At 44.2% G+C, this 26929-nt stretch overlaps 1 protein-coding gene, 1 long non-coding RNA gene and 1 pseudogene across 5 annotated transcripts; 2 read left to right on the forward strand and 1 right to left on the reverse strand.

The window, feature by feature from the left end:
- Positions 1–1606: 1606 nt before the first annotated feature.
- On the forward strand, positions 1607–5034 carry LOC146194361 (uncharacterized). Its single transcript, XR_014705874.1, has 2 exons — positions 1607–2098; positions 2194–5034. It is a non-coding gene; the product is annotated as an uncharacterized LOC146194361 (long non-coding RNA).
- A 2512-nt stretch (positions 5035–7546) lies between these two features.
- LOC146194362 (uncharacterized) lies at positions 7547–19462 on the forward strand. Of its 4 annotated transcripts, none has more exons than XM_084597373.1 (10): positions 7547–7764; positions 8001–8157; positions 8415–8693; positions 13375–13545; positions 13612–13714; positions 15076–15159; positions 15222–15462; positions 16655–16816; positions 16875–17055; positions 18958–19462. In XM_084597373.1, exons 4-8 carry the CDS (start codon positions 13480–13482, stop codon positions 16701–16703), a joined length of 543 nt encoding a protein of 180 aa, XP_084453499.1. In that variant the 5' UTR covers positions 7547–7764; positions 8001–8157; positions 8415–8693; positions 13375–13479; the 3' UTR covers positions 16704–16816; positions 16875–17055; positions 18958–19462. The 4 variants fall into 4 exon arrangements, with proteins under 4 accessions (XP_084453499.1, XP_084453500.1, XP_084453497.1 ...); XM_084597374.1 differs by having other exon boundaries at positions 16907–17055; XM_084597371.1 differs by lacking the exon at positions 16655–16816.
- Positions 19463–22990: 3528 nt separating this feature from the next.
- On the reverse strand, positions 22991–23897 carry LOC146194363 (uncharacterized; annotated as a pseudogene).
- Positions 23898–26929: the final 3032 nt, after the last annotated feature.

A 26929-nucleotide genomic window follows, 5' to 3' on the forward strand; every position in this document is an offset into this window, starting at 1 on the left:
GGGCAATACTTCAGATAAAATATGAAAAATTAATTCTATCACATACGAGAGAATACTTTCATAGTGGGCACTTGAGTGCGGACGCTTTACTAGCGTAAATGGTAGATATGCGGAGCGAAAAAAAAAATAAAAGCACTTATAATTGCGCATCGTCTATAATGCAGTTCTTGGCGTGCACCGAGAGAAAATGGAAAAACGCGAAAAAAAAAATAACGAGCACCTAATACGGAAGCTATTAATATAAGGCCGAATTTAAATGGGGACATTAACGCGTGCTTATTTTTCGAGTGTGTGGTACGAAATATGAGTAATCGATTAGATACACTTGCCAACTACTGCTTACAGAACTATAATCGGATTGCTTGCCGGCTACTCTTTGCAGAACTAATCAGGCTATATTTGTTCCCCCAGGAAAACTATAACAAGGTTGATATTACACGTGAAATACTTCCAAGGGAACTTAACTATTTTTCCCTTTGGGAATTCTTGTCGCAGTTCGCTGACTTTGAAAAGAGCGAAGCCTCAAAAGCACATGAAATTTCATTATTTCAAGTGTGAGCTTTCCGGTCCCGCTAAAATTTTTGAATTTCCGCACTTTACAGCAAGGTTGCAAAATCTGAAGTGTGAAGGCGTCGGAACACCCGAGTCAAATTTTTGGGTGAATTGCTACCTGTAGCTTCGAGCCTATGGCCCAGTTTTTGTTCTTGGTGAGAAACCGAGCAACCTCTCAATCGCAGAATGTTAAGAGCTGTGCATATCCCGCCATATATAGTAAACTAAACATTTTGACGTTATAAGGATGATCTAGCGGAAGCGAATTATAAGCGCACACTATAGCCTCTGCGTCCTTTAACTTTACTTCGTTCTTTCTTTTTAAAGCTATCCTTTTTTTTTTTCATTTTGTATTTGCACCAAAACAGGACTAGAGCGATTTTCTGGGGGCAATGATTGTATATTACCGGTTGCTCGAATTGAGATTAAATGTCTCTAGTATATGGCGCACATCTCTGAGTATTTAAAGCTATCTGTTACCAGAACGTTCCAACTTCTCGGGAAAAAAAAAAAAAAAGGTTTGTGTTTATATTAGTGTACATTTTCACAAAGTTGTTGGCTCTTAAATTTGACACTTATATCCTTACAATCGTTCGATTGCATGCCCCGCTTGTAGCCTGTTTGTGCACTGCTTTCCTCTTCCCAGCTAGGCCTTCATTTGGTTCTTAAGCTCGGTTGTTTCCTTTTTTTTTTTATTGCCTTTCTATCTCTATTTTCAGCGGCTTTGTTCACATTCGCGGTCGCTCTTTTTCGCCTCTTTATCCCTCCTTGGAAGGTGACACGTTTTCTTTTTTGCGTTTTTTTTTTATCGTCACCTCCCACTTCTTCCACCTTTCCCGACCCACTGTGTTCGGTTATTCAATAGCCAGCTTACCTGGTGTTTGCTATATCTCTACCTCCATGCGGGGTAGTCCACATTTAATTCATTCGAACTGAATGCCGACTTTTCTTGTGACTTCAGGTGACGAACTGAAGTCGGCATGGTTGCATGTGAAAAAACGGAATATACCGTTTTGGACTGTTTTAATTAATGGTTTACCGATGACCAGTTTTATTATACGAAGTGTCTAAAGGTACGTCCGACGGATCCATTCGATTCTCGTAAAGATACGGCGGACGTCGATATACAGGCTCATGGCTATATGCACGTCGAACGCGGCCCTATTCCGCTTGCTACGCGTGAATGGATCTCATCCTCTATGATATCAGCTAGCCGCGACTCTCGATGAGGTGCTACGAAGAGTGCATCCGTTCTAACATAGATCACGGTCTTCACTTAGGGTTGACTACGGCAAACATCGCTGTCAAGCACATAGCTGCAGGCGATATGCTACGTACTGCACCAGCTCCACCAGCTGGCATCGAGATACGCACATTCACGAGCAGCTTTCGCTTCGCACTAAACTATCACCTCGATCTGCCCGTAATGCGAGCGAGCTATTCCTAGCATTTACGCTGTCTTAGGTCCTGCATCGACCTCTGAAGATCTAGCGCCGGCACAACACACATACACCTCGTCGTGCAGCTGAACATTCGGCAGTCCAAAGTATGTATGTGAAATGGCATTATGCTCGTTCCTCACATGCAGACCGAGGAAACAGGATGTTTTTAGCTAAATTCTTCGTTTAAATTCTACCTCAGAGCCGTGGCAGAAGACATGCCGAATCTACTAGAGGCCTGCACATCGACTCGTCGAGGCGAAGACCTACTGCACCGCACCGCAAGAGTGCACAACCGGAAAGCCGGAAGCGTGAATGATCCGAATTCCCTGTGAACAGCAATGTTCTTTGGTATATAGGGGATTACTAGACTAAAGTGCTTAGGCTGCATCTTTTTCTTGTCGTTGAAGTTTGCGTACATGTAGTTTAAACCCCCGCATGCTCGAGGTTAGCGTGACCCGACTGAACGGCCGCGCAGCTTTGAAACGATCGGGATCGATATGCATGCATCGCCGGGCTTAGGTACGCGGTAGAAAATGTGCGCTGCACATTTCGTTGAAGAAGCTGACTCTTGGAATTTTGCAGAGTGTGCCATGCAAGCGATCGTTGCTACAACCACGCATCCATGTTCCCACGGCTGGCCTACCCCGAGGCGCATAAATGTTCAACCGTGGACGTATCAATGATCGAAGAGAGGACAGATTTTCACAATATTGGGCGCGAAATCGATAGCTACCAGTGCTCAGTGTTAGAGAAATTCTGCCTTGATCATGCGCAATTCAGTGTTTCAGGTGTGGTCAGTAGCTATATAAGTTTGAACAGTTCGCCTTTCAAGTCAGCGGCGCCAGCGATGGATCGGCGGAGCGATTTTCCACGCTACACCGCTGTCATGCTAGAAAGCCTATCTAGGCGGCGTTTGACATTCACCTGCTTTTTGTTGGCCCCGTAATTGAAAGCAACGCCTTCAGAAACGCGTTAAATGTTCAAAAATGTATTCTCTTCAACAGTTTCACTCCAGGCTGTCAAAGCAGGCGGACGTTGATAAAACAGTTGAGCACTCCAGTCTTTAGAAATCTGTACAATCACCTTCAGTTTGTAAAATTATTGGAATAGGTCACTTTCCGATCGCTGGGACATAGACCCTCATGACAGCGCTGTCACGTGAATAAGGACCACACCAGGCCGAAAGCTTGTCTCATATAACATAGCTAACCAAGGTATACCTTACAGCATTGTGTTGATTTTTATGGTGCCTAAGCGACTAATGCTGCCATGCACCAAGAACAAGGTTTAATGTATTTATTTTGTGTGTAATGACTAAAATGTTCTTTAGGATGTAGCTTGTTTAGGAACATTTTAGGAAAACAAAAATGCAGGAAATTTGCACGTCTCTCCTAGGATCATGCTGGGATGGAAATGGATCTGTTGGAAATTGTACAAAATGTTTCCTCTTTTCTCGACTCTGGCGCATGTGTAAGATATGGTTTATTGTTAGTTCATCTCCACACACCTTGCATATTGGTTTGTCCTCTTTCATAAGTATGAAGCTGTGTGTGAGGTTTGGGTATGTGTTTTGTGAAGATGACCTAAAATGTCCTCCATGTTGTGTTTTTGATTACTGCATGATTTCCATTCCTTAATGACAGGTTTGACAAGTATAGTTTGTAGTTTATTTCAATGTTTCAAAAATCCTGCCATTTCACTCTCACTTTTCTTTGTACAAGCTTCTTGGTATCTTCATGCAGCATATTCACCCTCTGTAATTTAGCATTGCGTCAAGGTAACCTGGTTATTTCTTTTCATCACCTTTCAAGACTACTGTCCCGATTTCATAAAGTTTCTGACGACAGGAACTCCTTGGAAGTCATAGAAATAAATGAGATCCACAATCATGAGCTATCTAGGGTATGCATATACATGTCCATCGCTCAGTGGAATGGCGTCAGTACGCTGTTAGAACAGGTCTTGAGATAACAACAACCATTGTCTGAGGTGGTCCTTTAATGGGCATTGAAATGCTATGTAACTACAGGTACTGATAGAACTCTTGATCATGTTATGTGATGATGCAATCCTTGCATGAATATAGGTATACATTTCAGAATCTGCAGTGCACCACTTGACCATTTGCCACCAGTTTGTGTGAAAATGTATTTTTCATGCATGTTAACCAGTGTTTAACAGATGACCCCTGTGCACAAGCCAAAAGTGCCACGAGCCAAATGTCACGAGGCCACACGACATGGCAGGAGCTGTTAAGCCAAGCTTACAAAGTTATATTTGAAATATTTCAGCTTCAACGTTTCAGCTCCAATTAAGAAAGGTTGAGGCTTACAGAGGTCTATGCCAGGTTGTCTATCACCTAACAGGGCAGCCTACGACCGTATGCTAATGAGTATATCTGAGATAACAGAGACATGAATTAAGGAATTAGTAGTAATGTTTGTAGCAAAGGGCATGTAAATTAACGAGAATCCACAGTGGGATCTGCAGACAAGAGCCATTAACGCTGGCACACCATACCCTTACAGGTGGAGATTAGGAGTCTCCCTAATTTTTTGTCTGCTCAAAGCTTGTCATTTCCTTCGTTCTTCCAGATGAGGAAGATGTGAAAATGATAGCATCTAAAATGCCAGAGACCATCGTTAACAAGGATGCTGATCCCAACAGCGTAAAAAGGAATTTCAGAAAAGATGGGTGACTAGTAATGCTGGCAACAGTTGAAACTAAGTGGAAAGGCATGAAATTGAAATGCAACATATGCAGAGATATGTTGCGAGACCCCCAGTCTGTGGTGTGCGACATCTGTCTCCGTTAGTTCCATCAAGTGATTGGCCAAAGCAGATGGGGCTTGTGGTTTTGTGATAAGCGCAGTGTAGTAGCATAGATGCAACCTTGCCCATTAATAATTCGAGTGGAGTAAGTGCATTGTTTTGTTTTGTTCATGGTTTCCATGAAAACATTATGAGAAATTTTTTCCTAGAGAATGTTTGCTGAAATGTGAATATAATGTGCAATAAAACTAGTGTTTTCTTGCTGTTTACTTTTCCTTGTATACATTAGTTCTGTGAAGAAAACCACAGGCTAGAAAGAAATGTAATGGCATGCATTTTGATACTTGGCCCCGTTGTGCTGGCTCAGTAGTTAGAGTGCTTGGCTGCTGAACCCAAAGATGCAGATTTGGTTCCAGCCACAGCAGGGACATTTTAATAGAGGCGAAACAATAGGCCGTCATGCACCGTGCGGTGTCAGTGCATGTAAAAGAACCCCAGATGGTCGAAATTATACCGGAGCCCTCAACTATTGTGTTCCTCATAGCCGTAGTTATTTTGGGATGCTAAACCAGATATATATCACATCATACTCTGAGTAAGATGCTATTCATGGTCAGTTAAACATACACTAAATGTCAATTTTTTTTCTGCATGGTACAGCAGCTGTTGTACAATTTTACTTTAGCCTTCATGAAGAATATCACACTGGCTCCACATGGCCTTCTGTTGACCCTTGATATGCGTCACAATCACACACCCGAGTATGTATTTGTCTAAAGGCACCTATGCATGCAAGGAGGGGACCGTTACTTTCCACTTGTCAGAACTGAAATGCATGATCCACATCATTTCTGTAATTCAACTGCTTGCTATTTGAACTGTCCAGCATTGATGCAAGTTTCAAAGAACTGCAATTAGCAAATTAATCTAAGCAGCAAACCATGCCAAGAACTGCTTCGGTTTCATCTTTAGCAACTGTTTGGGAACTAAAATTAGCCAAATGTTGCAAAACATAGATGAGAGGTTACAAAATCTAAAAAACAATGCAGCCTACCTGTGGCATGTAGGGTTTCACATCCTAAAGTGACATATGTAGCTATGAAGAATACCGTAGTGGAGAGCTCCAGACTAATTTGACTGCCTGGGCTTTGTACTTTGAATTGACATCTTGCAGAAAACAGAAGCATTTGCATTTCACCTGAACCAAAGTGCGACTGCCATCACTGGTATTAAACATCACGACCTTGGGGCAAGTAGCCTAACGTGCCACTAAGATGTCGCAGCGTGTACGTACATGCTATACATGTCAACCTTTCTAGCATTAAAGCTGTCACATGCATGGCAGATATTCATGTTCAGCTTTGGACTGACAAGTTTAAAAGTGTACTATTTGTGTTTGTCTAGCATGAAAAACAAAGGAAACTAAGGAAAAACGAAAAAAAAAAATGAAGATAATATGTTGAAAAAGCATTAGTCATTAACACATAAAGCATATTCGTTCCTTTATTAATGATAAAGTGGCCTTCAACAATAGTACAAAGCCTGAACATTTAGAAAGGTGCTGTGCCAGGCAGCTATTTTACAGAAACCTGAACCATTTCACCTGTAGTAATACGCATCCCGGCGGTGTGGGCTGGGCACTTATTTTTCGGTCCACTCCAACATGCGAAAACTGCATCGTGCATTCCCATTTTCCGAGTTTTGAGCTCTGTAGTACAGGCTAACAAATTGTCGATGACTTATTTTCGTCTGATTGTTGCACAGCGCGTGTAAATAAATTACCACTGCACCTAATAAACACTGACATGCACGTGCAACATCGCCGATCATAAACGGACACACTGATGTCCGTCCGGACATCGGCGCACTCAGCACTCTAGTAGGACGTAATCCGTAATCACAGCATCTCACGGTAAGCACAAACCACACCTCCAGTTGTACAACAAACACGAATGACGCGATGCTTGGGCTAGAGACACGCCGGCGGTGCCCAGCTTTTTCAGCGCCGCTTGTGCTACGTAGAACTTGCAGCACCAAACCTCAATGCGAGCAGAAAGCGATGCGTTACGTGACGCATCTCATCACAGATGGAAGTGAGGAAACTTTGAAGAATCAAAACTACATAATTACATAACGACCGTCGTAGACGTTAATCCACATAACAACGAGGACCAAATGAGCGGGCGTGCGGGCCGCGGGCTGGCCATCAACACCGCGATTACATGCGCTTGCGCTCTGGTCGTGCTTGCCACCCTGCCGCGGTCCAACTCACGTAAACCTATCATCATGCCATCACGTAGTATATCACCCATTCTAGGCACTATTCTTGCCACTGTACTATTCTTTGTAATTTCACATTTCACGCATGCAGTATGTAGTACATACTTCTTACACCTCGCACGTATACCTCATACCAACTTCGATTTGGCTACATATGGCTACCATGTTGTTGCTACAACCACATCTGAATCCGGCTTTCCCGACGGATCCCAAGGCCCATATCGGAGAAAAATGCGTTGGGTCCGTCGGAAGAACCCTACCGATCGGGTCCGTCCGCCGTACCTCTGAAAAATATTTCCCGGATCCGTCGGACGGATCCCGAAGAAAAACGCACCGGGTCCGTCGGACGTACCTTTAAGACCATTGATCGGGTCCGTCCGACGTACCTTTAGCCACAGCCTATTTTTATAAGGGTGTGTCAGTACACCTTGTCGAATATTCATAAATGTACGAAGTTTGAAATACAGAAAATCTTTTCATAAACAAACCCTCAGAGGCAGCGAATGTTAGATAATAATAAAAATGTATTAGGCTGTAGAAAAATAAAATTGCATTCTAAGCATCCTGTATATGCAAGAAAATTTCACGAGTAACAATTTCTTTTACAAAGAAATTATCCCTGTTAAAGCCGTACGCTTTATGTCACCTTATTTCTCCAGCCCCAGATTCCACAATGTGGAGCCAAGAGCAAGGCAATCGTGGCAGCGGCACCTTACAACGTAAGTGGCAGATTAGTTCTATAGTTGATCAATGCAAAAACATAGATCTATGTCTAGGAGCGGACATTCCTGGAGCTATAAGAAACTAAATTTTTCGGCAATGTTTGACTTAGTTATTTTTATCTACGAATGTATCATATTACATATGTCATCATTTGAGGAATGTAATGTGATGTCAGCACAGAATATAAGAATAAAAGCTCTGCAAAATTTAAACCGAGGTATTTTCTTCACAGGCTGCTGCAGGCAGATGCGCTTCTTCAAAGCAAGCATTAGCCACCCATACTTCAGGTGACCTTCGAGCAACAAGCGAGGCAAGCACTCAAACTGCAACAAGACTGCGCACAGCTGCATCGCAGGTGCAGTGCGATTTCGCCAGAGGTCTTGACATTGGTAAGAGTGTATGCTTTGTAAAACAACGAGGAGATTTATTATTGATAGTTGTTTGTATTCATATTTTATATTATGTAATTGCTGTAATGAATGCTTCGTATTCTCATAAAAGAAAGCATGTACAATGCAGCCCGAGTAGTACTTACAGAATGCAAAAATAACCAGAAGTGTACTGCTTCATCTTCATGTATGTGAAGTAAGAGAATATTGGAATCTTTGGAGTGATTTCACTTCAGTAACACATAAACGTTACGCAGGCACGCAGGCACACTTTTCTGTCAAGGTGCTGATGACAGCAACTGTTCAGACCGACAGTTTTCATGGAGCACTGCCAGTAACAGGAACACCAGAGTCATTCATCGATTCGACAGTACTGCAATGGGGTTGCCAAGCACGCTCTTCAACACCTGTACAATGGGCATCATTTTCAAATGAAGAGGCATCAGAAGATGAAGTGGATGTTGATGAGACAGCACCAGCTGAGAATGACTGCACCTACATGCCTTCAGAAGCAACCCTGAACAGCACTTTTTGAGGTATGTTATATTGAACAGTCTACTCTGTGGAATATGCTGAATGCTTCTGTCTCCTGATTTCCTTTCGGTTTTGGCGCGTTTCTTTCTGTCTCGGATACTTAGCCTCACTCTGCATCATACCATCATACTGCACTGAGCAGTTTCTTGCATAAATGAAGTCAAAAATACATTCCACTCTTATAAGGACGCAAACAGAAAGAGGTGAATCATAACTCCAGTATATAACGTATAGCTATATAACATAGTATATAAATTTATTATATTACACAGCATAACATCTTTCATTCAAGGACTTCGTGCAGACGCACTCTGCACGTGCAAGCAACAATGCGAAATGTACTGAAAGAATGAATAATCTTCTAATGTGCAAAAGAATGTAAGACTGTCAAAACAGGAGAGGGAAACAGGCCCACACATCAGGCAGAGCAAATTGTACATCTATCATGATCAAGAAGAAAAACACTGATATCCAAAACGTACTCCTCAGCAAAAAAATGAAATGAGAGGAAGAGGGATTTTAGAATTAAAAATGATGAGGTGAAGTAAAAAAACAAGGCAGCAAATGCAAATTAAGACGGCACTGTAGGTTCCAGCAGCAGTAATGAGTCTCAGAGATGAAACAAATGAAACACAAAGTATGCATCAGCTGTGTTTCAAAATTAAAATACAAACAAAAGGCATCACAAGGTTACAAGCTAAGCACTATATTTCAAGTTGTTCGAACACGATAATGCATGATTAGTTTGAAACTTCCAAACATATTTACGAGAATGTCAAACATAAACCAAGCTGCTGAACACCTTACTCTGACACGTTCATCTTCGGAATGACATCAGGATTAATCTTTAGTGTTACAGCTAAGGCAGATTTATGGGTCTTCTTGCATCATATGTGATGCTTTCATGTGCAGTGACTACGTAGTACAAGAACGGGTGCCTTCTACATCCGTACATCTGGAGAACACTGCTACACCATCCACATGCAGTATTAGTCTGAACCCAGCTGAAGCGGTACGCAACGAAAGTTGATCGTTTTTGAAAGTTGCTTGCAGCAACTGCTGCCGTCTTGCTGTCCCAAATGTCACAAGACATGGGCGACAATGCTTTCATTAACCAGTTCACTGGTCACTGCAAAAAGCACGTGTCAACAATGCCAGAATGCGGCAACGTGGCAAAGTCAGCCACTTATTGGTGCCAAACCAGCTGTAAATGTGCTGCTGGCAGCAGGTCTGCTGTTCTCTGGCTGCCCCGTGGCCGCAGCATTTCGGTGGCTACAATCCATAAACGTTCAAACAATAAACTGCAGCCGTGAGCTAGGTAAGTGTTGCGTATGCAGTGCTGTTTGCACTGAACTGTTTTCTCAGCTAACGAGTACTTTCCGAGGAAACGCAGCTCAGTGCTTTTTTTTTAATAATTTTTACTAGTCACATTGTGCAACGAAGCAATGAATGATAGCTGTAAGTATCAGGCAGTAGCATTATTTTCTTATACTTGAAGTCGGTTTATACGCGGTTTAAAACGTACCCGAAAATCGTATTATCCCAAACGGGTCACAAAAGGTCTTCAATGAAGGGAACAAAATGTAGCGCACCAAGACAAGGATGTCTTCGATCATGTACCAACAAGCCCAAGTATCTACTACCCTTCTGTCTTCAATGAAGCATACTTGGCACACAACTTAAATTTATTACCGTGCATTGAATATCCTGTCATTTTGTGCTAGACCTTTTGTTTCTTAGTGTCCAGAAGCAAGCTTTTCCGATAATAATAGTAAAAATGAGTCGGAGTTTCATCCCTAATAGTAAAAATGAGTCGGAGTTTCATCCCTTCGCTCCCGACTCGAGAAAAATCCGCGAAGAGCGTCTGAAGCTTAGCACTGTGTCAACTTCACTCTGAATATCATCCCCATAGGAGATCTGGTCAAAAGATATAGACGAAGATGTTATCGGATCTTGGCAGGCTACCATGGTCAGGGATAGGGAGAAACTGCGGGACTTCCTTCGAAAATTTGGAGAAAAGAGCTAATTCTGAAAGACAAAAGCTGGGAGGGGGGGGCGGTTCATTACGCGAGCCAATATTACTGAAACATTGGCCATGAGCGTTACCGATACCACAGCTACTATCGCCCCCAGCTAGCACTTTTTTGCTGCCTCTCAGAGAAATTTTCGAAACGACGCGAGATTTCAATGCATTTTCGCGACCGTATTATCCAAACGCATGTGAAAATTCGATCGTATTAGCCGTACAAAAATGCATTGCCTATGTAGAACATTGGCGGGAACATAAAAAAATTACGCCAGAAAACGCACCAACTTGAATTGTATCAACGAGATTTCTCTGTATTTGCCTGACATGAAGAGGGATGCGCAGGTCTCAGTTGGAAATGTACCAGGACGATTTAAAATCTAAATTAATTCAGTTGAATGGCAAAAATTAATAAAATTGTCTCTGTGATCCACATATCGGCGGCAGCGGTAGCACTAAGATAATATGTTGTCCACGTTGTTGCCAAGAGACACAAAATGCGTTGCAAGAAAAGCATAGTGCATTCTAGCTAGGACAAGGGTTAAAGGGACACTAAAGAGAGAAAGGAAGTGGGTTTGCATCGATAGAATGCCAGTTCCTGATTACAAAAAGACCACTCTTACTGAAAACAGAGCTGTTATAAGGTAGTAAAGAAGAATAACAGAAATACAGGTATCGCCACCACAGCCAAACGGCCGAGGCTCGCAACTACAAATCACGTGACGCGCTAGGGATCCCGGAGGCTGACAAATGCGAATTACGTTGCATGTTTGAATGCGGTAGTACGTTTTTTCTCAAACATGATAACACGCTTTTATCATACGTAAACGACGGCGAAAAGACAACGTAAACATTGCAAGGCAAATACAAAAATATACTTGGAGGCGCCACAGGCGCCCACTTCAGTTTTGGTTATGTTTCGGCTCAGGCATTTCGTGCGCACTCGGATAGTTTGTTTGAACCTGCAGCGCCTGAATTACGAGCTTGGAGCAGCTGATGCGCCTTGATGGTTCCCATTTTAGCATTCGGGGGCACGAGCGAGCGAAATCCGCTGCCGCCAACACGCTCCTTCGTTCACACTTCTGCGCCAACATATCGCCGCCGTCGCCGCTTCGACTGCAACCTGACCGCTCGACTGCAGCTACGTACGCCACGAAAAGCATACATATGCTAAGTACCGAAGGAAAAACGCATTGTCATTCAATTGTTCACTAAATCATGGCACATCTGACCAACATATACTGCGTCAACAAGACCTTCAACGTTATATTGCAGGCGTCGTAAACAAAAGGGGCATACTTGCCGCTCATACCAAGGAGAGCGATATATTGCGCTCGTCGCCCGGCGGAAAAAAAGGGCCTCGGGTAAAAAGTAAAAACTAAAAATAACGAAGCACCAGAAATAAATTACAAAAGATAAAAAAAAATCAATTTGTAAAAAGAAAAAAAAAAAACAGCCAGTAGGGTTGAGACTCGAACTCGCTTCTGCTTGCTCCGCAACGTTCGGCGCTAACCACTCGGCTACGCCGCGCCGTCGGAACACGCTGTCGGAATTTTTGAAATATTTCTAGTTTTTATGTCATGGCCCCATTTACAATAAAGTGTTTCTGCTGCCGGTCTAAAAGTTACAACTTCTTAATCATCGGCGCATGCTGCCTGCTCTCACGTCTTGCAACTAATGTTCTGGATGCCTATGCGCACTATATTGTGCACTGGATCCATTTTAACATGTGGAATTTCACAGCGCTGGCAAATGTTGTGGCGCCGGCACTTCGGTCATGTTCTGCTACCCTGGACGTAATTCTCGCTGAACACGGAACTGTAGCACAAACCTTGAAGGAAAAAAGTTCGACGAAGCTTCAAAACTGACGAGCGCAGCAGCGAGGACACTATTTTGCTGGTAACTAAATCTTATTTGTATGTAAACATGTCAGGAAGCGTTGCGATGACCGAGGGCTCGGTTTGTTTATACACAGTGCAAAAGGAGCGAAAAAGCTTGAGAAACATGTAAAGTATTGTGCATTACAAGCGCTCTGTTTTTTTTTCTTCCTTTATAGGCCCATCGCTCGGTAAATTACTCTCTTCATCGTTTTATTTATTTCGGCTGAGGCCGTCATTGCGAGTACGCTGTTGCCATGTTGGCCCTTGAGGGATGCGACGCCGCGGGCTGCGCCGGCTCGCTAGCTATCACGGAGTCTCCGCTTACGTCACTCAACTCCAACTACGTAGTTGGAGGGCACAGTTTGAATTCGATCGGTGGGAACAAGAAAAAACCTCAACTTCTTATCGCAGTATCTCAGCAATTATTCGATTTTTTGCTGCCGGATATGCGGCGACAGTGCTACCAAATGTAGTTTATTAGATTTTCATACCATCTTTGGCTGTCTTTAGTGTCCCTTTAAGGCATTGCAACCTTAATTACAAGAACAGTTACTAGAACTTATATCACAGCTATACTACTATCTTTTTTAGAACTCAACTCTAATAGACCAAATTATCAGCACTCAAGCTAAAATTGGACAAACCCATTTGTAGCTAATTACTACTATTGTCCAACAACAGCAGCTAGAAGTACAGGGAAATGCAGCATAATCTTCATTTGATGCCTGCTGGGGATGCCAAGGATGGCATATGATTTTGCCTTTTTTTTTTGCCCAGTTTTACCACGAGCAGCAAGATCATCTTTTGGAACAAACAGCTGCTGAGGAACTTGACTTAGCAGGGGATGGTCATTGCGGCTCTCCAGACCACAGTGCCAAGTACATGACATGCTCTGTACTTGGCACAAAGACTAACCGCATCCTGCACTGCGAACAAATAGTCAGAGAGGTAAGAAAATGAAAAACAGCTGAATGACGTCAGTTCCGCAGTTTTAATGTGACCCTTCTTATGCAGTCAGCCACTGTGCCTAACAGCAATTTCATGGAAAAAGAAGGATTCAAAAGGAGCCTGAAGAAGCTTGAAAATGCTGGCACCCGCGTTCGATCCTTCACTTCAGGTATTTGAATGTGATCGTTCAACTTCTCTAAGATAAATAATGTGTTCCCTCATTCTTGGCACACGTCTTCTCATATATACATTCATACTACAGAAAAATGATAATCCACAAAAGAAAAACAAAAGAAATGTACTAGAATGTCCGAAGAGGGCAGCGGACCTAAGCCAAAGAATACCAGGTGTGTACAAATGTTGGAGTTTTTGAATACGAAATGATGCAACTATGAAGGAAATCGACATATTGAATGCCTGTTAACGACTGCAGACATTCAGAAACAGGCGATTGCGGAAATATTGTTGCCTTGTCTTTGTTAAACACAATGTATAATAACTGCAGTAAAATAAAAACTAAATCGATCTCGCACCACAGGCGCAAAAAAAAAAAAAAGAAATAGTGGTCACATTCTGCAGAAACTGTATTGGAAGAATTAGCCTCGCCGCGACTTTGCAGTTTCTAGTTACGACATACTATTCTGCCATGTTTGGTCATCTCTTTCCTGTTTTCTAGTTACGGCATGCTATTACACCTGCTGACACGTGACAGGCAACTGAAAATAAAATGATGGATAGTAAAACCTGCCTAGGTAGGAGCTCAAAAAATTTTAGAATATATTCAAATTATTCCAATGCTAATTAGAAAGCCCCAATTCAGAAAAAAAACAATTGCTGAAAATATGACATCATAACTGAAACTGTGGTCAAGGTACTTTAGCCTAGTGAGAGGAGCCCTCCTAACGGGCTAATTTTTTTATTAACCCACAATGCAGACTGGGCAAATGGCAGATTAAGATTTTGTGTGCACCAATAAAAAGAAACAGATGCCAAAATTCTTGAATGACAATTCGCCTTCTTTCTATGACATGTTGTGTGGAAGCCGTGTCACATGAGTTATGAACCAATCGCCTGGCAAATTTACCGTAATAGCGTGATCTGCAATGTACTCCGGGCTCCTTTATATCCGGACCCTAGAGTCCGGAAAAGGGTTCTGGGCTGAAGTCAGATGTAATGCATCTTCGGCTATGCTACTGAGTAAGGTGCTTGCGTTTTTGTTAGCCATTTCTATGTATTTATTTTTTGTTGTATCTCTTTGCTATAAAATTGTTTCGGATTGCCTAACCTTGTAATTATGCAAATTTTTAGCATAAAAATTCAAATTTAATCCCTCATTCCTGGAACCGTATAAGTCGTCTTCAAGGCCATCTTTGGCAGGGCACCTCTGGTGCGAAAAGAAATCCTTCCCGTCTTCATAAACTTGGTACACATATGAAATTTACTAGGTCACTCTTCGGGACAAAAACTGCACTATGCATATTCCCTATTTGATCTCACTTTTATCCTATGCTCTTGTTTTTTACTCTTTAGATCGGCATCCTGGAATACTGGCCCACATACGAAAAAAGTGGCCAAAGCTGAGGCATTTCTTTGACGTGTGGCACATTGCTAAAGGTACGTGTTAACATAATCTCTGAAGTCACTATATCCGACTATATACACGGGGTTTCTTACAGGTCTTAGGAAAAAACTGAAAGCTGCTAGCAGAAGCCAACATTGTGGCTCCATCAATGGGTGGATACAAAGAGTGGTCAACCACATTTATTATGTGACTGCAGCCGGAAATGGAGACGCGGACCTAATAATGAGAATATGGCGCAGCTTACTCAATCACATCTGCAAGACCACTCTGGACACGAGGGTACATTACGCAATGCTTGCATGGACCTCTTGTGAACAAAGCATGGCTACAGTAAGGTAAATATTTAATTATTTTTAAAAATTTATAGTGCGATTTTTATTATGCAGCTAGTGCATCAAAGTATATAGGTTTCAGGTAATAAATATTTATTTCGTATCCATTCGTTGCAGCAATAGGGCCAAAAGGAAATCTATACAGTTTTCTCACGAGTTTTGCAATTCATGTGAAATTGTCCAGGTGGGGTCAGATTCTTACGGAGTTTCTCAGCAAGATGCTTAGCTTCCTTATGTAGCACTAAAGCTGCAATCAGGTGAATGCAGATTAATAACTAGCTGGGGCTGAACCACTGACCGATCTTCTTTATTTTATTTATTTATTTACTTTTTTTTTATTTATTTATTTTTTTTTTTTTGTGCCGCTGCGAAGTTAGGGGTTGCGAACTTTGCAAGTCACAAAAGGCGGGGTTGAAAGACGCCGGTTGCCGGCGGAGGAAGCGATGCTACTCATTGATCACAAGAAGAGAACGGCAAGGGTACAGTAATATGAGTAGCATGTGACGCTTGGTGCTTTGAGTTTCTCCTTTTTCTCGCTCAGTGAGAGAGCTCCCTGCTCAGTTTCAATCACACTGCCGAAGGTTTTCAATTTTGCGTAGCGGGTTCCACAGTTTCGCGCCATCGCTGATCATGGCAGCTTGCCAACATGCTGTGCGCTGGTAGCACCTCCGTATGCCTACATTTTGATCAGGTCTCCTGCTAGGGTGACGCGCTCGGCGCAGTTGGCGTAGTGCCAAGATTTAGACGCTCTTCAAGGCATTGTCGCGGGTGTGCAGTTAAGAGATGAAATTGCAATTCTTCTTACTAAGTCAGTGAAACGTTTGCTTCAGGACACTGAGAACCAAAAAGTCAAGCACAAATTGACAGGTTATTCAAAATGCGGTAATAAAAGTAAAGCACGCAATCTCACGAGTAGTGAGGTGTGCTGGTATGTGCAAAAGATTCAGCACCAGAAAGGCTGCACTTGGTAGTCAAGTCTGACAGTTGAAGCCTATTTTATACAACTTAGGCAATTGCAGTCTGAAGCTTATAACACTAGTAGCAACTCTTCCCATGTCAATCCCGCAATAATGCAACGAGAGACTATTTTTTGAACAGCAACCAGGATTAAAAGTAGAGGCTAGACAGCCCACGGATAAGAGAAGGTACAAAAGTTTTACTGTGAAGTGTTTTATTCACTATACAAACTCTCCAGCCTTCCACAAGATTCGAGCCATCTTGGAATGTTCACGCTTGCTGAGTGATCTGCGTCAGCTCTCCCCTAGAGTGCAAACCTTCTCCTTGGAGGCGTTCAACGGTTTGCTGATCCGGTTCGCACCAAAGTCCATAGCATATTCACCATGTGGTATAAAACAAGGTATGCTTCTTTTTCTCTTTTTCTTTTTTATTTTTTTTATTTTATTTTTTTTATTTAGGAAACTGCAACGGTTCCACAACTTCCCTTCAGGACTCGGCTTGCAGCCCTGCACTTTAATGAGAACTTTTCGAAGCATTAGGCTTGAACCCGAGCAGGAAAAGAGCGTTGGAAAGCCCGTTTAAGCAAAACAAGGAAAGGGCACTTTACCGCGCAAAAGGTCCAAACAGGACCAACATTTGGTAAGTATGTAGAAACTTCCGTTTATATGCATGCTGCTGAGAAGTGAAGTGGCTCGAATAAAATACCAGTTACAGGCGCATTATGAAGCAGTACAGTCGAACCCGGTTATATCGAACTCACGAAATATCCCCTTGAAAATCCCATGTAAAAGTATAGGAAAGCTGCGCCATATATCGAACTCAATTTCACTGGTTGTTCAATATATCGAACTCCGCACCACGCACTGGAAAGTGTGCCTTCCCCAAAGACAATCGCATCACCCTTGGCCGTTTGCTGCGTGACATTTTCAAGCCACGCGCGGAAGGAATGAGAGACGACAGCTGGTCTTTGCAGCGCCGCGCCCATTCCCCAAAGGCGCGCGCATCTGCCGTTGTCGTTTTCCACGCGCCAACACATGACGTTTGCAAGCCATGTGCGTGGGTGTTCCCATTCTTTTGCCGAGCTATCTCTCTCCTTCAGCACGCGCAACGCATGCGCCAAGCCAGCTCAGCCCGTTTTCAGCAGACGTCGGACGCTTTCTCCAGCTTTTGTTGTGAATCCTCTGCGTGCGGCAGCGCGGCGGCTGACGTGGCTATGGCGCCTGCAGATGTTGAAAAGCGGCAGCTCTGTTTTCTCTTCTTTTTTCTTTTCTTTTTTATTTTTTTTGCGAGAGTCATCCTTTCTTATCGTTGTGCTGTATGCACAGCGTATATATAGCGACTGCGGATGTTAAGAAGCGGCAGGTTTTTTTTTTTTTTGCGGGGATGTAAATAAACATATTAATTACATCCCAAATAAACAAGAGCATATTTTTTTTTTTATTGTTTATCCTTGCATCTATGAATCAGCGAAAGCACGCGGTCAGCTGCTGCGATCATGACGCCCGCCCCAAGCGCAGCGTGATAAATCGAACCAGGCTTGTGCAATCAAGCCATCACGGGCACTCTGTCAAGTTCGCTCCCCACCACCGCAGGAGCTATCAAAAGATAAATGCGCCCTGACTTTATCGCTGCACAGCATCTTGGCACGCTGCCAATGAGCTGTGGATGAGACGACCGAAACGGACTGACGCGCGCCATTGACATGCAAGCGAAAATGCTCGTGATTTCTGCCGCCGTGGCGACACAAAAACCTTGTCTTGAGCTGCCGCTGTGGCTCGAGCGGCGAGAGGGACGCAGTTCCAACAAGTTTGAAAATTTTCGCTCTGTCGCTGCCGCTCTTCGCTGAGATCGCTCAGTCGCTTGCATGTGAGCGAGCTGGCCTTAGCGCATTTTTTTTTTTTTTTCAAATTCTCGGGTGCAAAAGTGGAGGGTGGGTTCATTATGCGAGTGGGTTGATTACGCGACAAATACGGTATCGTTTTTTTGCATCGTAAGTGCCATCACAAGCCGATTTTTGTATATCGAATTATCGATATATCAAACTATTTTGCGATCCCCTTCGAGTTCGATATATCCGGGTTCGACTGTATACTCCTGGATCCTGTCACAAGGTCCATTCTAGTTTAAAAAGCACCACAGCCCACAGAATATGCATAGAAACCTTCATATTTATGCCACGAAAACTATGACAGCCTTCACATTCTTTCAGCCTGACAGGGCTTAGCTTTCTTATACAAATGCTCTTCTCAATAAAGGCAGATTAATCCTGTTCATATATGCCCTATTATCAGGAGTTGATTTTGCAGACAGCACATCTAAAAAAAGCCCCTAGAATAGTCTCATGCATACTTCAGTGAGGGTTCATGGCAGCAGTACATAAGGTCAACTCCCATAAAAAGTTTGCTATAGCAAATGGCTTCTCTTGTATAAGTGCAAGTGCTCATCTTCAACGCCATTCGTGGTTGAAGAAAGCAACACAAATGTTCTTTACAGCTATGAAAATGCACAGCAATCTTGACAGTTGCTTTGGTTCCTTGACAGGCTACGTCCGTCAGCTCCTGGGAGATGTCATTAGGCGATGCGGAAATTCATCACACAAGGAAAGCCTCCAACTCATCAGCCGAGAACCCCAGCGAGCCATGACGGATGATTTCCAGCGACCTTCAATGAAGAGCTTAATCCAAGAGCATAAATCAAGATTTACAGAGCACTGACCTCGCTATTCGTGCACAGCAGTGGCTTCATGCAAAATGCATAAGATAGTCAAAGTATGTGAGTTTACGCTGATATATGCAGTGTTCGAAGTAATCAGGATTATAATGACAGTCGAATGATAATAAGAGTAGTGAAGAGCAATCGGACGCTCCGCCAGCAGCGAAAAATAAAGTAAAGAAGGTATTATAGAAGCATTGGAAGTGTTGAATTCAGTTGTAGAGGATCAGGTAAATGCATATTTGTTGAAGGACGCTGGAGAGATCGTAGACACAATGCCACCCTGTATACACGATGCCTTACAGCCTCAACGGAACCGTAATCTAAGAAGAATGCTGGCATTATCTAAATCCATAAGCAAGAGTATGTGAAGGACTTGAAAAAATACAGACTGATCAGCTTACTATCTGCCTGTACAAAGTATTCTTTAAGGTAATCGCTAAAAGAATCGGAGCAACCTTCGACCTCAATCAACCAAAGGCTCACGCATGTGTTAGGAGTCAAATAAATTAAACTGGGTTTATTAAACTTATTAATTATAAAATTAGGTCAGCATGGCCACAGCGATCTTGTCCTGTTCGTGTCTGACACCCTGTCTCCTTGTTTGTCTGGCGCGGTGGTGGCGCCGCTGGCGGGCGCACGTCCTCCTCACACTCTCTTTCTCCATCGTTCTCCACACTTGCAGACGGCTCGAGTTGCAGATCGCAGCCTCGCTTGTAGCGTTCCCATCGCCTGGCTCGCAGACCGGCCCTTTTGCAGGGCGTCGTCCTTTGTCAAGAGTTGGCGTTCACATTTGGCCGTCCTGTTTCACCGACCGCCCCGGTCGGAGTCGTCCTCGCATTGCGATTATTCTGAGCTTATTTTAGTTCTCCAATCACTTCCTTTGTGAGTGCCCATGCAGCGTAAGAGAGTCGGTAGGGGCGAAATTTCACTGGCTCTGGTGATGTCAGCTTAATGTTCATTTCAGTGGCATTTGTGCAGCTGATCTCTGAAACGGTACTTGCGAAGCAGTCTCGATATTTGCAAACAAACTGTTCGAGTTTTTCTCGCTCTTCAGGAGTAACACCTGGGCCTGTTTTGATGTTCTCGCTAGGCATAATTGAAAGGTAAACAACACTGGTGTCCGACTGACCCTCTCGCAGTGGCGTATCGTCCGGGTAACAAATTTCCGCTTGTGCAATCCGCTCGTTCTCTTTGATGGTCAGGTCATGATTAGAAATGTTCATGATAAGGACGCATGTTTCATTGGCCCCGTCAGCGCTGAGGACACGTGGTATGCAATGCTCTCGACCTTGACATCTTAGCTGAACACCAACGAACACATCCGAGCGTGGTGCGTTGCCTGTGGCGTGGGGCTTAACGAAATTTAACTAAACCGACGTATTGTGGGGGTATCACCGTTGTTTCCTTCGCCCAAAGGCATACGGGTCGTTCTGGGAGCTCTGGGATTTCAACTGACTGAAGCCTGTTGTTGCTATCGTCCATGTTATCATGCTCCTCAAATATCCGCATGGTGTTCTTCCGCCTCACAATCGTGACGTGTGGTTGCTCAGTAAATGGTTGACCCACAAGTAGGGGTATGGACTGTGATGCGTCGGGCACAATCGGCCTTTTGCGGGACGCGACTGCGCATGCGCCCAACCCCTAGCGGCATAGCCGCGAAGCAGACTGGTGGGTTTGTGGCCGCCGCGATCGGCTATGACGGTGGGGTAGACAAACCGGCGGCTGCCCGCGGCGCCTGCATTTCTGCGGTTGTTTTGGTGGTCGTTGTTGGATAGTACGACGCTCCTGACGATGCCGACAACTTGTGTAGCGTTTGGTTGCAATACACAATGTTTAAAGGGAAGCGGCCTCGGCTTTTTTCGCTTTCCAAGCGCTTCACGAGACCGTCTTCGACGTGAAGCTTGGATAAAAGCTATTCGTTGGCAGGGCTATCAAGGGTGCACTTGGGAGCCATCGAGCGCATCAAGACTGTGCAGGAACCACTTTGTAACACGTACAAACTAGGTACTGAAGTTAAATATTTGTGCAAGCTGTAATGAAACCTGTTATTAATGAGCAGGAAAGCCTTTCATGTCACCGCGGCACCCTGATTTCATACCGACGATATTCAACTTTTCGAGCAACGAGGCCAAGCGGGCGAATGCAATGAGCCGTTTTCAACGTGCGACAAACCGGACAGCGAAACAAAAGCAACCAGAGGAGTCGGCGACCAGCTACCACCTGCCAGAACAATGCTTGTGGGGACAAACGTGCACACGTCTAAAAGCTATGGAATGTAGTAAACATTTCACTTAAAACAAAAACATGGAAGAAACTTTTCTGTCATCAACCTGCCATTATTTGAAGCTTGTTTCTAGGTGTCGAATATTGTTTCCTTCCTCTCTCTCTCTTTTTTTATTTATGAACTTAAGTTGCTGCAAGACCGTTCTCAAAGTCAGACCCCAGATATTTTAATGGCTGTCCCCTAGCACCACCAAGTTGGTTGCCTTTGAGAGTGTTCATTGAAATTCCATGTAGCATGGACTATCCACATTAAGTTTGATTACCATTTGCTCGTGATGCATTGAAACTTGATGGGTTACTGGTGTTGCTGCATTATTTGATGGACATTTAGTGTCACATGCTGACTGGGAATAGCCAGAGAGCTGTTTTAGAAACTGCCAGATATGTTGTTGCAGCAGAGTTGCTAAATTTTCTTTTCTCACATATGTTGTCGCTGCTTCTGCATCAAGAAGTAGTCATAGCAGTGCATCTCAGGGTTATCAAGTCATTGTTTAAGACATTAGCATAATGTACTGAAGCATGGCATGGTTCAGTCACTTCAGCTTGTCATTTTTATATATTTGTACATTCTGCAGTCCCGTAGGAACTTTGCAAAAGTGGGATGAAGTACATATGAAGTGGGGTAGAATACACAACTATTACAGACTGCACAGTGTCTTTCATTTACACTGCTAATTTGAGCACTGCATGGGCCGTAATTATTAGCCTGGGAGGAGCCCAAAGAAATCCTTAACTACTAGCCCAGCCCTCAATGTGGGTGGGCCCAGCTGAAGCCCGAAAAAAAAAAATATGAGCTAAGCACATTTCACTAATGCAGATGTTCTGGTTACTTCAAATTTCAGTGAAAAAATGGCCAGAATAGTAGCATGAAACTAACTCCTGGTTCTGGTTTCATTGGTCTGTTTTTTTCTTGCCTTACATCCCATTGATACGAATGTTTCGAAACATTACGTTTCGTATGTAGCCCTCATCTTTGAAGCTGTGGCCCTTGCTCAACTGGCGATCGCATCGCATGCCGGACGACTGGAGGTACCGCTGAATTTGCTCATCAGTGGGCTTCCCTGCATTCCTCGGGTATGACACCCAGCCACCACTTATCCGTTGATACCTGCCAGGTATCAGGTGCTGCCCAGGACACGCCATCGTCACAGAACCAAAATTATATGCGCCAAGAAAACGTGCTCCGCAGCGTGGCTCAGCATGCGGAGGGGCGCTCCGTGCGGTGCAGTATCCCGCCAATTTGGTTGCGGCGTTGTGCACGAGGTGGCAGCACAGGAAAACGCAAAAGGCCGATTAGCACAGGAACGTCCGCTGTAGCTTGGTCTACCGTGAGAGTGACGCATGCTTCTTCACACGGTGTCACATGCCCTGACCCGTAACCCCCGATAGTGAACGGCTTGATCAACTTCGAGTAAGCGATTCCGATGCGGTCTGCATCCTCTTTCCGCAGAGTTACGCATTGGCTGCCAAGATCAACGTATGATCATATGTCGGAGCCGTTTGCCTTACGCCGTCATAAAATACTTTTCGTTCGCCTTTTCAGAGGCTCGCAGGTCAAATCCCATGACGTTCTGAGCTATGTGCATTCCTCTCTCTGCTTTTGCTTTGCAGTCGTTTTCTTGATGATCCACTTGCCCACACGCTGTGCGTCACGCCCTCTGTGGTGGTGCCGGGCATTTGAGGGACACGTGACCGTACTCGCTGCAGTTGAAGCAAAATGGTTTCTCCTTTCATTCCATGGCGGCTTCCTCCTCGCCCTCGGAGAAGCGTCCCTGCGGCCGCGGTTGGTCGACATTGGTTCGCTTTTGTTGCTATGGGCGTTGGAAATGGCGGGAAAATGAGCATTCGGGAGGCCACCTGATTTGAAAGTTTTGGAAGTGATGTTTCCTAACCTTTCTTCAAGGCGCTTCAGGCAGTGAAGAAGGTCCTCTGGTGACTCATATGTGCGTACGCTCACTGCTGTAATGACCTCGTCCTCATAGAGCCCCGTGATGAGGTACTCAATGCAGGCTTCATCTGTGAGGCCGCAACGGCGAGCTTTGGAGAGCTTGTCATAGTAACGGCACTCCATGGGCTCATCTCGCTTCTGTCGTCTCTCCTTCATTTCCCTGTGGAGTCGTTGCGATCCCGCTGTCATGGGAAAGGCGCGCTTGATTTCTTCTTTCCATTCCTGCCAGGTTTTGTTGACGTAGGGGAGGGAGTCATACCATGTTTTCACAGGCCCTTCCAACCTTGAGAGTGCATTTCCAGATGTCAGCCGGTCTGACCAATGGTAGACTTCTGAAAAAGTCGTCCATGCGCCGTATCCACGCGTATGCTGTTGAAGAGCTCGAAGACACCGGATCAAACAAAGGCACCAACCGAGCAGTCTCTGCCGCGCCGATGATGGGTGTAGCCGCTGCTTGCTGCGTCTGAAGCAAGGCAATTTCATTGATAGCTTCTCTCACTGCTGCCTGAACGCTCGCTTGCAGGATTTCTGCCATGTTGATCGTTGACTGGGGTATCTGAGGTAAGTTGCCACTGGTTACCATGTCGTAGAGTGCGCTTTGACCTGAGTCGTCGTTCCCGCCATTGCTGCCCGGTCGTCTGCCATTTTTGTTGGTCGTATTCATTGAAGATGCTCTGTTGCGGTGACTGGCATGGTGGGGCTGGACGGTTACTTCGGGCGTACGTTGCCTATCCCTCTTCTGAATTGTTAGGAGTCAAATAAATTAAACTGGGTTTAATAAACTTAATAATTGCAAAATTAGGTCAGCATGGCCACAGCGATCTTGTCTCGTTTGTGTCCGACAGCCCATCTCCTTCTTTGTCTGGCGCGGCGGCGCCGCTGGCGGGTACACGTCCTCCTCACTCGTTCTCCGCTCTCTCTATCCATCGTTCTCTACACCTGCAGATGGCTCGGGTTGCAGATTGCAGCCTCGCAGCGTTCCCTTTGCTTGGCTCGCAGACCGGCCCTTTTGCAGGGCGTCATCCTTTGTCAAGAGTTGGCTTTCACACATGCTTTCGTAAAGGCCTGTCTACAACAAATCATATTCACGCTATCAAATGTGTGATAGAAAAATGGTTGAAACATAACCAACCCCTTCACGTAACATTCATAGATCACGAGAAAGCATTTGACTCCATTGAAACCTCAGCAGTGATGCAGTAATTTCGAAATAGGGGAGTAGATGAACCTATGGGAAAATACTGGAAGATATCTGCACTGACTACATTACCATAGCCGTACATACAGAAAGTTAGAAAAAATTGCTGTAAAGAAAGGTGTTATTATTATTTGTGTTATTTCTGTTATGTGTGTTATTACGTGTGTGTGTTATGCCGGAAAGCAGCGTGCAGCTGGTCTCGACGCTGATGAATGCATGGCCGACAGCCGCCGTCGCTGAGCAGACAACAAAGCTCTGAAACTGAAATTGCGCGGCCAACTATGTTTTCGCCTAGCGGTAGGGCTCTCTCTGTTGTCGTAACCTTTGCCGTAACGCGTGTTGCAATTCGCGGGGGGTTACAATGCAGCATGCAATGGGCTGGGTTTTGACGAATGAGCATTCCTAGCCACGATGAGTGATTTCAACAGTCTGTTGTGTTCTTTCTGATGAGCATGCCTCTAGCAGGTGACATAAAAAATAACCTCGACTGGTCCGAATTCACACTGAAAAGTTGCTTCCAGGAAAGCAAGTATGAAACTTCTTAGCCACGATATGTGCCATGTTACTTGATAGCTAGAGGGGAACATGATCTGTGCTATCACGTAATATGAAGATGATAGAAAGGATGATTGCAATGAAAGCATAATGATGCGGTAGGAGCAAGACAATAATGGCTCAGTGGCAGTGGTTCACCAGGAGTTCCATGAATAAAGTAGTGTTTATAATGTGCGGCAAAAGATGCAGATCATAACCTGTAATTTCTTCATGGTCACTTTTTCGACTTATGCCCCTTTTGGTCATAATGACCAACACAACATAGCGGAGTTAACGCCACAGGAGTTCGAAGAGATGTGAAGGTAACAGAACGAGTTCCTTGAACATTATTTAACCCATTATGAAATGTTCAAACAAACAAAAGAATCAGCGCTTTAGCTTTGCTGTTGTTCGTAACGGGTGGTAGACAGACTCGTTCTCATCAGGTGTTATTTATGGGAAAGCCCTATTTCAGAATTGTAGAATGCCCAAGCCTATCAGCGTCTCTGTGTGGCTCGTCCTCGAGATAAACTGCAGTGAGAGATGTGGAAAAGACTATTTTCTGCTGTTTTCCTGACATTTACACTCAATCTTCTGATAACTTGCCAAAATACTGGCTCTACCACGATCTAATGAATGAAAGTAGGAGCAGTATTCAGTTGCTTAGTATTTTATTTGTAATGGCACAGAACTAAAGCACTGTAGAAATGCTTGAACATGAAGCATAAAAGAGAGCAAAAAAATAATGTTAATCATTTCCGACTTCTCAGTCGTCCAACGAAGCGTGCTGAAAGCAGACGTATGTTGCCAATGGAAACTGCTCCCGAATACGTTCCACAACACAAGCAGGCAACACAACTCCATCGGGTGAAGAGATGGTAAGCGACGTACCGGTGCTTCCTGTGGACAGCAAAACCAGAATTAGTAAGACACATAATTAGTACTCGTAAAATGATTTAGCAAAATCCCTTGAGATGGAGTGAATTTGTAATAACAGCACTAGCAAATTTGATCAAGCGCAGTAATACGGCTACAGACAAAAGCTATACAGCTCTTCCTAGAAACATAAAAATATTTTAGCTAAGCTTTTTCACAAATATTATGCATAAAAAAAAAAAAGCTTTCTTCGAGTCAGTGTTCCGAATCCGGGACTAGCGCCATTCATTCCTGGGCAGTCACTCTACCGACTGAGATAACCAGAACGATTAGCATATGACATGGCAGGGCATGGGCGAAGCCGATATAGACGAATTTTCTAGAACTGCGAGGATGAGAAAGCTGTATTCATAGCCTTATGAATGCGCTTGGTGCATACTAAAGAGCAATGCTCTCTTATTATGAATAATAGTGCTAGAGGTGCTTTACCTGTGTAGTTCTTTCCATTCGGACATCATACTCTTGTAGCACGTATTACGCCGCCTCGAGAATTCCGAGGTTCAAGCAAATGCTCGGAAAATCTGCGTGCAGTGATGCAGTCGTCATTGCCTTTGGCAATAACTTGTATCTCTCTGCAGCATACATTTTCCTCAGCGTTGGTGCTCGCCACGTACAGTCGTGAGCAGCCTTGTCTAGAGCGCGCCGACATTGTTCCGCGGAGCAAGTCAGCACCATCTAACGTTAGGCTCTGAGTTCGAGTTATGTGTCCCATGCGCATGCGCGGCCAAAATAAAGCAGTGCCTGCTCGTGGGTTCCCGGCCTCATTTCCATCCAGTGCTTGCGCGTCACGCCGCCAGGTACGCGCTTAATGATATGTAACAGCGGTCTGTAAACCAACGTGTTTCGCGCGAATCACGAAGCGGCTAGGCAACTGGAATGTGATATCGGGTTATCGCTAG

Source organism: Amblyomma maculatum, chromosome 3 (genome assembly GCF_055883805.1).
Source record: "Amblyomma maculatum isolate TAMU_Amacu chromosome 3, ASM5588380v1, whole genome shotgun sequence".
In the NCBI taxonomy this organism is placed as follows: Eukaryota; Metazoa; Arthropoda; class Arachnida; order Ixodida; family Ixodidae; genus Amblyomma; species Amblyomma maculatum.